The 14,016-nt window shown below is 34.6% G+C and overlaps 1 protein-coding gene across 1 annotated transcript in view; it reads right to left on the minus strand.

Annotated features, from left to right (window-relative positions):
* Positions 1–14,016, minus strand: part of LOC143245097 (cytosolic carboxypeptidase 6-like) — a 367,230-nt gene that overhangs the window by 114,619 nt on the left and 238,595 nt on the right. The window contains exon 5 of the mRNA XM_076490975.1: positions 1,404–1,620. Coding sequence (XP_076347090.1) covers positions 1,404–1,620 — 217 coding nt within the window. The remainder of the gene's footprint in view (positions 1–1,403; positions 1,621–14,016) is intronic.

Below are 14,016 nucleotides of genomic sequence, written 5' to 3' on the forward strand. Positions count from 1 at the left end.
CGAAGTTTAGGTTTGCAGATCGCGTAATAATTTTTTTTCCAGTATCATATAAGCAAAACTTCCATTATAGTATAGAATTTTACTAAAACTAAGTTGTTTACTTTCATTTACCTTTTTGAGCAAGTGCATTGACATTGTTCCACTTATTGTGTTGTAATAATATGTTCGTAATTGTATCATTTGTCTCGATTCTTCATAACTACAAATTATCTATTTCACATGAGAGTTACAATTAAGCAAAACGTCTTTTATTTCAGTTGTAGTGATCTAATGTAAAAATTGCTAATGTTATATAAAGAGTTTCTGTAATGTACACTAATTTTATAAAAAAAATATAATAGCTCTATATGTTTAGGTTTAATTTTAGAGACTGAGTTCAACTGCGATAAAAACTTTCGAGAACTGTTAATAACGGATTTGTGACTTAAGTTATGTCACATGCAGCATTTCAAGAGCATAAAAACCACACACTTGTGATTGTATTGATTACCCCAGAACGCATGTTAGTAGAGTTTAAGATTGTTTTAAAAGTAATATCCTAGAGATAACAGAGGTCATCTTATATATCGAACCTCAAACAAATATGCTTAATTTGCTGTACGGTTTCGGATCCCAGTGGCACCAAACATGCTCGCCTTTTCAGCCGTGGGGGCGTTATAATGTGACGGTCAATCCCACTATTCGTTGATAAAAGAGTAGTCCAAGAGTTGGCGGTGGGTGGTGATGACTAGCTGCCTTTCCTCTAGTCTTACACTGGACGGCTAGCGCAGATAGCCCTCGAGTAGCTTTGCGCGAGATTCAAAACACAAAAACACTAATTTGCTGTAAAAATATACGGGACCGTCTCATACACTGGCAAATGTAGAAATCTTATATATGTGAGTAGTCTAGGCGACCATTGAAGTGTAGGGCAGCAACAGCGAAACTGGTCAGTGCTATTTGGATCTTTCGTTCTATAGTTGTGCCCCCTACTTTATAAGTGCCGATTTGTAACGATATTAAAAACCGAACTTGATCTATGAGTACCTATTGACACAAATAATGTTCTGTATAGAATTATGCTTTGTTCGTATATCTTTAAATACATCCACTATATTTACCCTGTATAAATATTGTGAATTGAGATATAAAATACCACAAGCAACAACAACAAACGTTTCGTATGAGAACCACGAAATTCCTGTTTCTCCATTGAAATTTTATTCTATCATGAAAGTTTATTTTGCAATAGATTTCTGTTCTGGTTTTAAAAATTTTAGAGAAACATAAACAACAGATATTACTGCATTATCCACTTTCTTTGTTGACTATTTCAGAACATCTCCGCCATAAATGGATACGAAGCTTGTTTTTACAAAAACAAACAACAAACAATAAAAAATAAGATTTTCTTCAAAACTTACCACAGACTGGCCAATTGTTTCTCTTTTGAAGGTTTCCGGAAACTGGGTTTGTTGCAAGTCGAGATACTTTTGAAGTCTAGAATACGAATAAGGATAGCTGAAAGCAAACTGGTAGACATCTTCTTCACGATCAAAAGCAAAAGCGAAAGAAAGAACATAATTGTTACGATGTTGAGGACAACGGTAGTAGTATACGTACTTACTTGGCATGTGTTGCCTATTAGAACAAAGAATCACACACTTTTAAAGTTTGTTTTCAGTACTACTGGATAAATTACAAACATTGTAATGCACTAATTTGACGTTGTAAAAATATTGCTTATCAGAATAACTGCTAACATTCGAATGTTTTCACGATACTGGTCGTACAGTTTTTTTTTTAATGTTTCTCAGACACTGCACTTTTATAGGTTTCAAAATTTCTTTACAGCTTTTTACACATGATGTAAATTAATTACTATTAAATAAACTTAATAATAATGTGGTAGTTTGGTGAAAAACGAAACAAAAACGATCGTGCACGGTAAAACATAATGCTTAAAGAAATATGACTTATAAACAAAAAAAACTGCTTGAAATTAGAATATCACTGAGTTGTAGAGACGTGTGGCTCCTTCTTGATACTTGGACTTTAGTTGGTCTTAAAATATCAACGATACAATTGTTTTCCACAATTTTTGTGAATATTGCAGGGATTCAGACACTTTTGGCCATAAAAAAAGACTTATACTTCCCAAATGATAATAAAAAATACTTTTTTTTATTTCAGCTGAAATGAGAAGTTCCTTTATTATTATCTGGTGAATAAAAGTCGCTCCTCCCTGTTTTATTTCCACAATAGAAAAGTGTCTTATTGTATCATTTCATCACTTCTTTTTCATCAGAAACATGAAAAAAAAAAACTGTTTATGGTTCTGTTATGACAACGGTGATTCTAGCAGAAACAGCTATTATATCGAACCAAATGACTCATTCTAAAATCTCACGTCTACATTCCAGTTGGCTGGCTCAGCGGCAGGTCTGAGGGCTTAAATCTCTAAACACTCGAGTTTCGGTACCTGTGGTGAGCAGAATCTAGATAACCAATTGTGTACCTTTGTACTTAACAATAATCGGTGAAAATAAACAAAACCCTGCCCTCACAAAACATATTCCATAATTCACACTGACCATCTCTTTTGAAAGAAAAATGTTTTTTTTTTCTTATAGCAAAGCCACAACGAGCTATCTGCCGTATCCACCAAGGGGAATCGAACCCCTGATTTGAGCGTTTTAAATCCGTAGACTTACTGCTGTCTCAGCGGAGGACACCAAAGAAATATTAAAACAAAATTTGGACATTTTACTAAATGGTAAATAAAGATAGCGTCTTATCGTAGCGTAACGTAAAAAAGTACGTTATCTTAAGCGTCAGTTAAGCTGTTTCGTCTACTCTACACATTAAAAATATATATTTTTTATTTCCAAATATATTAGAGGAAAAATATATAAGTTGAAAGCGCCAGTGTATTATATAATATTTTAATGACTGTTTATGGTCCAATCAACAAATTTTGTGAACAGAAAATATACAACTTTTCTTTCACCTAGTGGTGAAATATAAAGTAATTGTTTCTTTCGCATGTTATGCAGATAAATTATAATTATGTATATAAATTCGTAAGGGAAGCTTGAAACATATCGCTGAGAATTATGTATAAGAGATAAGGTATTTGAAATTTGGTAAACATTCTGTGCATCGAAATAATTAATTAAATCCATGATCTAATGGTCAGGAATAATGGAATCCCCCCTAGAGAACATGTTTGCCGTGGGGACATCATAATTTTACGATCATTCCCACTATTCGTTGGTAATAGGATAGCCCAAGATTTGGGGGTGAGATGTGATGACTACTTGCATTTCCTATAGTCTATAGCTACTAAGTTAGGAATAGCTGGTGCAGGTAACCCTCGTGTAGCTTTGCGAGAAATTCCAACCAAATCACAGCATTAACATTTGAAGTATGCTCTCACTTGGGCTAATAACACACATAGTATGTGTCAAAGAGTTGTCTTTAAAAGGTGTCATAAAAGTATCGTTAACAATTAAATGATAATAAAAGCTGAAAGCAAAAGTGACCAATGATGAGTGAATGTCTCACTGCAAACATTTGAAAAGACAAATACATAACACATGTTGAATTATATATATATACACACAGATATATAGTTGAACATTCTTAAAACTTTAAATTAGCTTAAACGAGTCACTGTACAATGTAACAGATTTACCGTTACACGTTTATTTGAATATCCATACTTGATTTATTATAGGAGTGGCTTTCTTAATGTCCCTCTTCATAACGTCATACTTGTTTTATTATAGGAGTGGCTTTCTTAATGTCCCTCTTCATAACGTCATACTTGATTTATTATAGGAGTGGCTTTCTTAATGTCCCTCTTCATAACGTCATACTTGATTTATTATAGGACTGGCTTTCTTAATGTCCCTCTTCATAACGTCATACTTGTTTTATTATAGGAGTGGCTTTCTTAATGTCCCTCTTCATAACGTCATACTTGTTTTATTATAGGAGTGGCTTTCTTAATGTCCCTCTTCATAACGTCATACTTGTTTTATTATAGGAGTGGCTTTCTTAATGTCCCTCTTCATAACGTCATACTTGTTTTATTATAGGAGTGGGTTTCTTAATGTCCCTCTTCATAACGTTTGCTTAACATCATATCTAGTTTTGGGACCAGTTGTGGTTGGAGTAAGACCTACTCTGCCAATTAAGGATGTGTCATTTTTGTTAAAAAACGATTTGGCTGGGCTGCGTTAAAAGTTGTTGTCGAACCCAATATAGTTAATGAGCCAATCACTCTTTCATCTCAGGATGATGTTGTTATTGAGGAGAATCCAAGAGTGTTTCCCTCGTGTGGTGTGACTCGAGCTCAGGCTGAGAAAGTTAGCCAAAAATTAATGATAGACATGTGTTCGGAGGACGACGTTATAGATTTCTTAGAGAAAGTTTTAGGGTCCGATATAGATGTTGTGAATGATTGTCCTACTGATAAGGCTTTGATGAGTGTCAATGATGAACGTGAGGGATCTGGAACAGCCAGTGAAGGGTCATGTGCTAGGAGTAAACTGATCTATGAACAAGAAAAAGATCTGCGGATATCATCACTGTTTAAATCTACACTAAAAATGTCAGCTGAGAATCTGCAGATCTCATCACTGTTTAAGTGTATATCCAAAAATGTGGGCTGAGGATCTGCTGATCTCATCACTGTTTAAATGTACACTTCAAAAATGTAATCAGCAGATCCTCAGCCCACATTTTTGGAGTATACACTTAAACAGTGATGAGATCTGCATTTAGTGTAGATTTAAACAGTGATGAGATCCGCAGATCCTCAGCTCATCACTGTTTAAATGTGCACTCCAAAAATGTGAGCTGAGGATCTGCGGATCTCATCACTGTTTAAATGTACACTTCAAAAATGTAATCAGCAGATCCTCAGCCCACATTTTTGGAGTATACACTTAAACAGTGATGAGATCTGCAGATTCTCAGCTCACATTTTTAGTGTAGATTTAAACAGTGATGAGATCCGCAGATCCTCAGCTCATCATTGTTTAAATGTGCACTCCACTTTTGCAAAAAAAAAAAAAAATGGAGACCATCAACCCTACCAGCTTCAGAGAATTGAGCTGTAATTTATCAAATAGCTGTTCCAAAAACATATCATTCTGAAATATTGAAAGCTGTTCATGAACTTCCCATGAGAGGTTACTTAGGAGTCAACAACACGTTTGACAAAATTATAAGACATTTATTTTTGTAAAACTTGTAATACATGCCAATTGGCTGTAAAACATAATCAGAAAATTTCTATTACTCCTTTATAATCTGTCCCACTTTCGAAGAACACCCAAGTAGTGTGATTATTGATGGTGTCAAGCCAAAGATATAACATTTGTGTTTAAGAACTTTTAAGTGCTGTGTAATTTTATGATCAAAAGGTTATTTGTATTGTTGCATATTGTCATGATCTATGAACTTTTTATATAATTATTTGATAATGTATTGTATTGAATAGATTGTTATCAATGTATATATATATATATATATACGATTATATGTGTGTGTGTGTTTGTAATACCTTGGTTAAAAATTGTCTAAGGAGAGATGTGTAACAAACTTACTGTTATACCCTTATTTCAGTGTCTGCCAACTCTCGTTTCTGTATAGTTCTTTTTTACATGTGACGTATATTGTTGACTATGTATTTCTCAAGTAACGAATGTTCTGGAAATCTGTAGAAGATTCTTGAGTAAGAATCAATAAATTACTAGATGTGGATGTGATACCAGTGTCTGACAGTCTTGTAGTGAACTTTGGTGAATGTTCTAGAGTCTCGCGTGATTGGTATATAAAAACCGACATGCCGAAAGACAAATAAGAATATTATTAGACAGTCAGAGTGCTACAGGCCTAGGAAGCTATAATTGTGATTAACCTCTATTGGAAAACTACAGAATTGGACCAAAAATGTTTATAGAAGTTGAACATTATAAACCGTTCAACTTCAGTGAATTAACTTCGGACGTTAGCATTTCTACGAGGAAATTAGATACTGTTGTTGACAAACGCTTACGCTTGTAATTGGTGCAAGGCCAATAGAGCTAGCTAGCTTCAGCGAGGTATGACAATGTTAACTGAGAATTAATTTGCTCGTCGTGGACCTGGACCATTGATAAAATATTCAGTTTTAAACCTGATATAAGACTCAGTATTGTTTGTAAATTTGTAAAACTCTTGTACATAAACTATCATTTTTAATAACTATTAGTGATACCGTTATTATAAATTGTATTATTGCTTGCGTATTAAAATATATTTATGTTAAAAATGAAATTGTATGTATCAACCTTGTTGGCAAATAACATAAATTTGATACATATTAACAGCTGATTAACTAATAGATTCAAATGAAAATCCGGTTATTTGAAATAGTAATACGTAACGTACGAAATATAGTAAATTGGACACTCGTCCGAGCTAAATTATAATACGCAACGATAAGCAAAGAGCTTTTAAAGATTTTCTGTAATTTATATTTTGGTAGAGTGGTAATAGTACAAAAAGAAACTGTTTTGTTAAATTGAAAACTTTTAAAGTTAAAAACTGATTTAATTATAATTTATATAGTTGTATATTTATATTAAAGTATCTTATATTAGAAACATCAACCCATATAAGTTACATGCAAAAAGTCAGTATTATATATATGTATACGAATATGGATAATCGAAAGTTTCAGATCCAGTAATATTTAAGAGGAAGAAAAACGTCCGACGCACAAAAGTGAAGTTAAAAAAAATTAATTTAATTTCAAACAATAAAATTATCACTTTACGTAAATCACGCAACGTTATTAATAAGTGAAGTGTGTGTAATAATTCCAGAACAGGTGAGAGCGCTACTTCGTTAAAAGAATTTATCAATTTCTTGGGGGCGTGTTTAATTTTTTTCGGAGCGCTCTCTAACAATACGTACGCAGTTTTCTTTCACACCCAGATAACTATTGACTATTATATTAGTGATGTCGAGAAAACCCACTTGTAGAGAAAAATATATGTGTTAAAACGGCTGGTATGGGTTGAGAAAATTTTTTACGCAGAGGAGCGGACAACGTTTGGACCCTCTTCGGTCATCGTCAGGCTCACAAAGAAAGAAAGAGGTAACTGACCGGAAGCTGACCACATGTTTGAAAGGGGTTGTGTAACTGAGTGTCGGAATGTAGAGGGCGGTGTTAGATGCTTGAATATATAATTTTATATTATTTATTATATTATTTTTAACATAGGTATAAAGGTGTTCCTTTGTATTGGTTTATTTTGGGCTTGAGTCACCTTTATACCTACATTAAAAATAATATAATAAATAAAAATAATAAAATAAATAACATAAAATTATATATTCAAGGATCTAAGCACGCCCTCTACATTCCGACACTCAGTCACACAACCCCTTTCAAACATGTGGTCAGCTTTCGGTCAGTTATCTCTTTCTTTTTTTGTAAACCAGACGATGACCGAAGAGGGTCGAAACGTTGTTCGCTCCTGTGCGTAAAACTTTTCTCAACCCAATCGAGCCATTTTTACATATATATTTCACTGTTATATTGTCATGAAACAACAGAAAATATCTTCAGGGCTAGTCTCTCTATTTAGAATGCTCGTAAACATGCTTAGACAGAGATAAACAACAGTTAGCATTCAACGTTGCCTCCAGTGGCAGAGCGGTATGTCTGTGAACTCACACCACTTGAAACTGGGTCTTTATACCCGTGACGGACAGAGCTCAGTTAGTCCATTGTGTAGCTTTGTGCTTAATTCTAAACAACCAAAAAACATTCAACGTTATTTCGATTCCCTTAGTGCTTTGACTTTATCAAGTTTCGTAGACAAACTTGTTTATGACTGGACAAGGCCCGGCATGGCCAGATGGGTTAAGGCGTTCGACTTGTAATCTGAGGATCCCGGGTTTGAATCTTCATCGCACCAAACATGCTCGTCCTTTCAGCCGTAGGACATTAGAATGTGACGTTCAATCTCACTATTCGTTGATAAAAGAGTAGTCCAAGAGTTGGCGGTGAGTGGTGATGCCTTCCCTCTAGTCTCACACTGCTAAATTAGGGATGGCTAGCGCAGATAGCCCTCGAGTAGCTTTGCGAGAAATTCAAAAACTAAAAAAAAAACAAAACAATGAGAGACGCATTGTATTATGGAACAAAAGGCCTATTGAAAAAGTGGCTCATGGGAGACAAAACGTAGATCGTGCCTCTATTTTTTTAAAACCGAAATGGACAAGTTAAGCGAAATGTGAGAAACAAAAGCAATTTACGAGATTTTTATAACAAATTTAAACTTTGTCCTTTTGACGTTTATATCACGTCAATTAAATGTTGACTTCTCTACTAACATATTGTCAAATGAAGTGTTATTGTTGAAACATGTGTTAAGCTGCAGCATCTTAATACTGTTAGCACTTAGCCTATTTTCAGTTATATTTGCCTTCCAGTGGTACAACAGTAATCTGCTAACTTACAACGCCAGAAACCGGATTTCGATACCCGTAGTGGACAGAGCACTGTGTAGTTTTGTGTTTAACTACAAACAAGTCGGTTACATTTCGCTCGTTATTCAGTTTAAAGTTGTTTTCCTATTATTATTATTATATTATTTGTGTATCTGAAGATCCTTCTAAGACTAGTTTCTTGCGTGGTCACTGGTGCTTATCAAATTGTTAGCGTGAAATTTCTGGACTGTTGACATACAACATTACTGTTCTAAGCTATATTGTTGTGGCTAATATCAATTATCGTAGTATGTCTACTTCTTTGTTACATTAATTTCAAACTTTAGTGGACCATATTACTGGGTCTCTTCGGTCTCTTCCATTATAAGCTTGTCTTGAATCCAATATAATTCCTAATGTTATTATGGTTGTGCGAAATTTCGTTTCAATAATACAAGTCGACATTCTTTCTCTAGTAATGACCACTTTTCCAATTTTAGCTCAGCTAGTTAAGAGAAATTCATATATGTGTCACACTAGAAACTCAAAAGTGGGATTTGAATTTATGTAAACGGGGGCCTTCTTACCACACTCGTATCAATAATGCATACATCACGTGGTTATATATCTCTCTTCTCGTGATTCGTCTTACCGCACTCGTATCAATAATGCATACATCACGTGGTTATATATCTCTCTTCTCGTGATTCGTTTGCTCAAATACTTAAAACTGTAATTATTTCAGCCAGGTTTCGGAATATTACAACAATCTATATTTATAAACAACTTTAAAAATTATATAATTTTTGTAGTTTTATCTTTCACGCAGATAAATATTTAATTCTATTTTCATAAGACTAAATATTTTATGAAGTTGTTTTTAATATCAGAAGATCCTCGTCCTAAATATGGTAGAGAAACAAATACCCTTGCTTGATGACTCTAGCCTTTATATTTAAAGAAATGTGTTATTTGTTTAAAACCACCTTTGACAGCCTTATCAGTTTACTTGGAACCTATATTTATCAAAACATTTTCAAAGTTATTGAATTATTTTACTAAACACTAAAGGCATTATTTGTTATATAGATTAAAACGCTAGTTAAATAGATTTATATAAATCCGAAATAAAACCGTCCCCCTCCCCAGCGGCACAGCGGCATGTCTGTTGACTCACACCGCTAAAAACCGGGTTCCGATACTCGTGGTGGGCAGAGCACAGATAGCCCATTGAGTAGCTTTGTGCTTAATTCTAAAGAAAATAAAACCGTTATAGCCGAAATATAAGTCCATAAAAATATTCTTTTTTGTGACATATTTCGCATTTAGAAATCCACTATTATTTTCAACAAATACACATAGAAATTGTAGTTTCTAGTACTTTATATATGTAAAAACGACTGGTATGCATAGATAAAGCACTATGTAGAGGAGCGAACAACGTTTCGACCTTCTTCAGCCATCGTCAGGTTCACAAAGAAAGAAAGGGTTACTTACAGATAACTGACCTCATGTTTGAAGGCGGTTGTGTAATTGAGTGTAGAAATGTAGAGGGCGTGCTTAGATGTTGGAAATATTTATTAATATAGGTTTAAAAGTGTTTCTTTTTTATTGGTTTATTTTTGGCTTGAGTTGTTGTATAAGTAAGGTTTCTTTAATTTTGCATTTGTTTATGTTTGTTTCTTTATTCAGTATTTGGGTGTTTTCTATGGTTATGTTGTGTTTATATAATTTGCAGTTTACTATTTAAATAATTTAAAGTTTATCACACATTTTATTCCGGTTGGAAAACAGTAACGTTGTGTTGGTGATATTTTTTGTAATAAATAGGTCTAAATCATTCTGATCATTTTTCTGCCCAACGTTTTTCAGAAACATGGGAACTGATTACCCAGCATTGGTGCTAAAATATATCTCGTAGCAACTTCATATGCCTGATCATGTATGTTGACCCATTGAACACATATTGTGATTGTTTTCTATTTATGTTCTATAACTTTCGAAATATGTCTTTAGGAAGTCTGTTTTTGCTTTAATTGTTATAAACAACATAAACAATCAGCTAAAATGTTTCATCCAAAGTTATATATTTGTAAATAACGATTCATTATCGAAGCTAGGACAATAAACACCACTTTCTGAACTTAAATTTTGAATTTCTGTCGCAAATGAAAACTGCTCAGAAAGTAAATATATTGCTACTTAATGACGTAATGTATCTTACAAGAAAACCTAATAATTCGTGGTTATATGTAAACCATACGAAATACTTGTACGAGATCCTGCCAGTCTTAATAAATTATATGCTAAGACTAATCATCGTTTCTTTAAACCTAACATATTCTTAACTGATGATTTTCAAACTGGTGAGTTGTTTTAAGTAAGGTGTGATTTGATATTATGTATGTCCATCATATTTTTGTGAGACGTTCCAGTCTTAATAAACACTCAAATCAATCAGGATTATTCCGGTGATTACCTGAAATCTGGTGTTAAAGAACATAAAAGCGAGAACATTTCTGATTGGAAGTTTGCTCGGAGGTAAATACAACATTTACTGAGACTCCTTTGTTGAATAGGCCCCGGCATGGCCAGGTGGGTTAAGACGTGCGACTAGTAATCTGAGGGTCGCGAGTTCGCATCCCCATCGCACCAAACATGCTCGCCTTTTCACCCGTGGGGGCGTTATAATGTGACGGTCAATCCCACTATTCATTGGTAAAAGAGTAGCCCAAGAGTTGATGGTGGGTGGTGATGACTAGCTGCCTACCCTTTAGTCTTATACTGCTAAATTAGAGACAGTTAGCGCAGATAGCTCTCGAGTAGCTTTGCGCAAAATCCGAAAACAAACAAACCTTTGTTGAAATGGTAAACGAGGCGAACTGAGAATGTTCAGCAGGTTGTAGAATATATACCTAGAAATGCTTTCTCGTTTTTTATTTTTTTGAAATTTGGTTTAGATATACGTGACGAAAGGACGACGCTCCTATTAAAATGTCAGATTGAGGACAAAGGAAATTTCGCGGAATTAATCTTTGTGACGTAAATACAACCTGAAATAAGCGAGCAATAAATACTTTAGACAACGATATTAATTTGCTGGCGGTGTTCTATGAAGTGGAACGTAGTTGAAATGAATAGTTAACTGAACTTCCTTTTGACAAGAAGCGTCTTTGCATATATCAGTAAGTGAAATACGGAATGTTGATATGCTACCTACGGATATTTTTATGAAATTGGTTAAATGGGGTTGAAATTGATAATACGGATATTAATGTGAAAGCACAGTACAGACAGCAATCGTCCACTCTTTATGACTTCTAATAAGAGAACACCTGACTTATTAAAGAGGAAACAAACGACATTATCATTTTTTTTTAAACTAGTGCCTTTGACAGATATTATAATAAAATAAAGAAAGCTTGAAGTTCTAAACTTGACAGAAATAAAATGAGGAACAATTCATAACTTACTATAGTGTCTGAACCGTAAAGTGTTTCTTAACGTGTCTTGACCATTTATATGTATCATTATAACTATTACAAAATAGTCTTTTGGTTGTGTTCAAAGGCACCTTCATCAAATGATTCATAGGGAATGCAATGTACCGCTGTTACATCATCCACAATTAATTCTATCGCTAACCCACTCAAGGGCGTGCCGTAATCATCCCAAATAATACGTTAGAACATTCATCTGTGGTACCTGAGTACTTGCATCAAGTGTGGTTCTTCTAACTTGTGAACATCATTCATTTGTTTGTTTGTTTGTTTTGAATTTGGCACAAAGCTACTCGAGGGCTATTTGTGCTAGCCGTCCCTAATTTAGCAGTGCAAGACTAGAGGGAAGGCAGCTAGTCATCACCACCCACCGCCAACTCTTGGGCTACTCTTATTACCAACGAATAGTGGGATTGACCGAAACTTTATAATGCCCCCACGGCTGAAAGGGCGAGCATGTTTGGCGCGATAGGGATACCAACCCGCGACCCTCAGATTACGAGTCGTACGCTTTAACACGCTTGGCCATGCCGGGCCGAACATAATTCACTATATCGGATTTTTATGTTCGATTTGTTTGTTTTGCCTGATTGGAAATAAGCACAAAGCTACACAATGGGCTGTGTTCTACCCACCACGGGTATTGAAAACTCGGTTTCTAGCGGTGTGAGTCCACAGACATCCCACTAGGAGATTTTTAGGTTCGATTTTGCTGGACATGCGAGGGTCAGACACATCTTTGACCTTTTCTTCTTTTCCTTAAGAATTTTGTTATTTTATTTTTATTGTTTAAAAGATTTGCTTCTTGATATTGTAGTTTAGTCGAATAGTGTAACATGCTGATTTATTATTAACATTGATTACCATATCAAGGCTCATAATGAATGAAAAACAATAAAATCAATTACATAAAACTTTCACACTTTTAGTAACTTATAATAGTTCCGTAATGTTTCTAACCCTATCAACATTAATTATATAACTTCAACGACTTTGCATCATACATCATGTGTCCACCTGGGAATATTACTAGTGGAAGGAGAACAGAATTTCAAACTTACATGGATTTATTGTAGTTCAAGTTTTGTACGTATTCATAATCTGCCATTTACTGTCTATATATCTCAGGATCTTAGCCAAACGAACTGGAGCAATTGGAAAACCCGAACCCTATGAAGCAACCTAGAAGTCTGGACACTGCTGTTTGGGACAACTAATTACTTATGGTCTAGAGACATAAATTTTTATACGGGGTTGCAGCATAATCCATTCAAACTAATGGGGATATACTTTAAGGTGGTTGATCCAGAAATTAGAGTGAGCCTTTCTCTTTTTTGTAATCGGTGCCATTGATACAGGACGGGGCATCAAATGACGTAAAAGGTTACGTTAAAGGTTACCTGTGTATACAGTTTGTTACATTCTTTGTACCATATGGATACTTTCACATGCTTCAACACATTTGTTTAGACTTACACAATTGTCTACTTAGAATAACTTACGTGAAAATCATTTGATTTCTCACTGATATGCAAACGATGTTTAATCAAATGTGAGTTGTTCTTGACAGCTGTGTTTAACGTTCGCTTTTCGTTAGCGTTTCACAATAAGTGTTTTGCAACACGTCCGAAAGTCCGTAGTTTAGCTCATAAGAAAACTTAGTCTAAACATGAGTTTTTCTTTAAAGTAGCAGTTTAACGCGTAAGAAAGCTTAATTCAAATATTAGTTTAATATTCCGCAACCAGGTCATAAGTCTGTCGTTAGTTTGTTTGTTTGTTTTGAATTTCGTGCAAAGTTACAGGAGAGCTATCTGCGCTAGTCGTTCCTCACTTAGTTGTGTAAAACTTGAGGGAAGGCAGCTAGTCATCACTACCAAACAGTTAATTATTGAGCTACTCTTTTACCAACGAATAGTGGGATTGACTGATTTGTTATAACTCTCCCATGGCTGAAAGGGCGAGCATATTTAGTGAGATGGGGATTCAAACCCGCGATCCTCAGATTGCGTCTGTCTTCAGCCCGTGTGAAAGTGTAGTTGTG

The sequence above is a fragment of the Tachypleus tridentatus genome, chromosome 2 (assembly GCF_004210375.1).
Source record: "Tachypleus tridentatus isolate NWPU-2018 chromosome 2, ASM421037v1, whole genome shotgun sequence".
NCBI classification, from domain to species: Eukaryota; Metazoa; Arthropoda; class Merostomata; order Xiphosura; family Limulidae; genus Tachypleus; species Tachypleus tridentatus.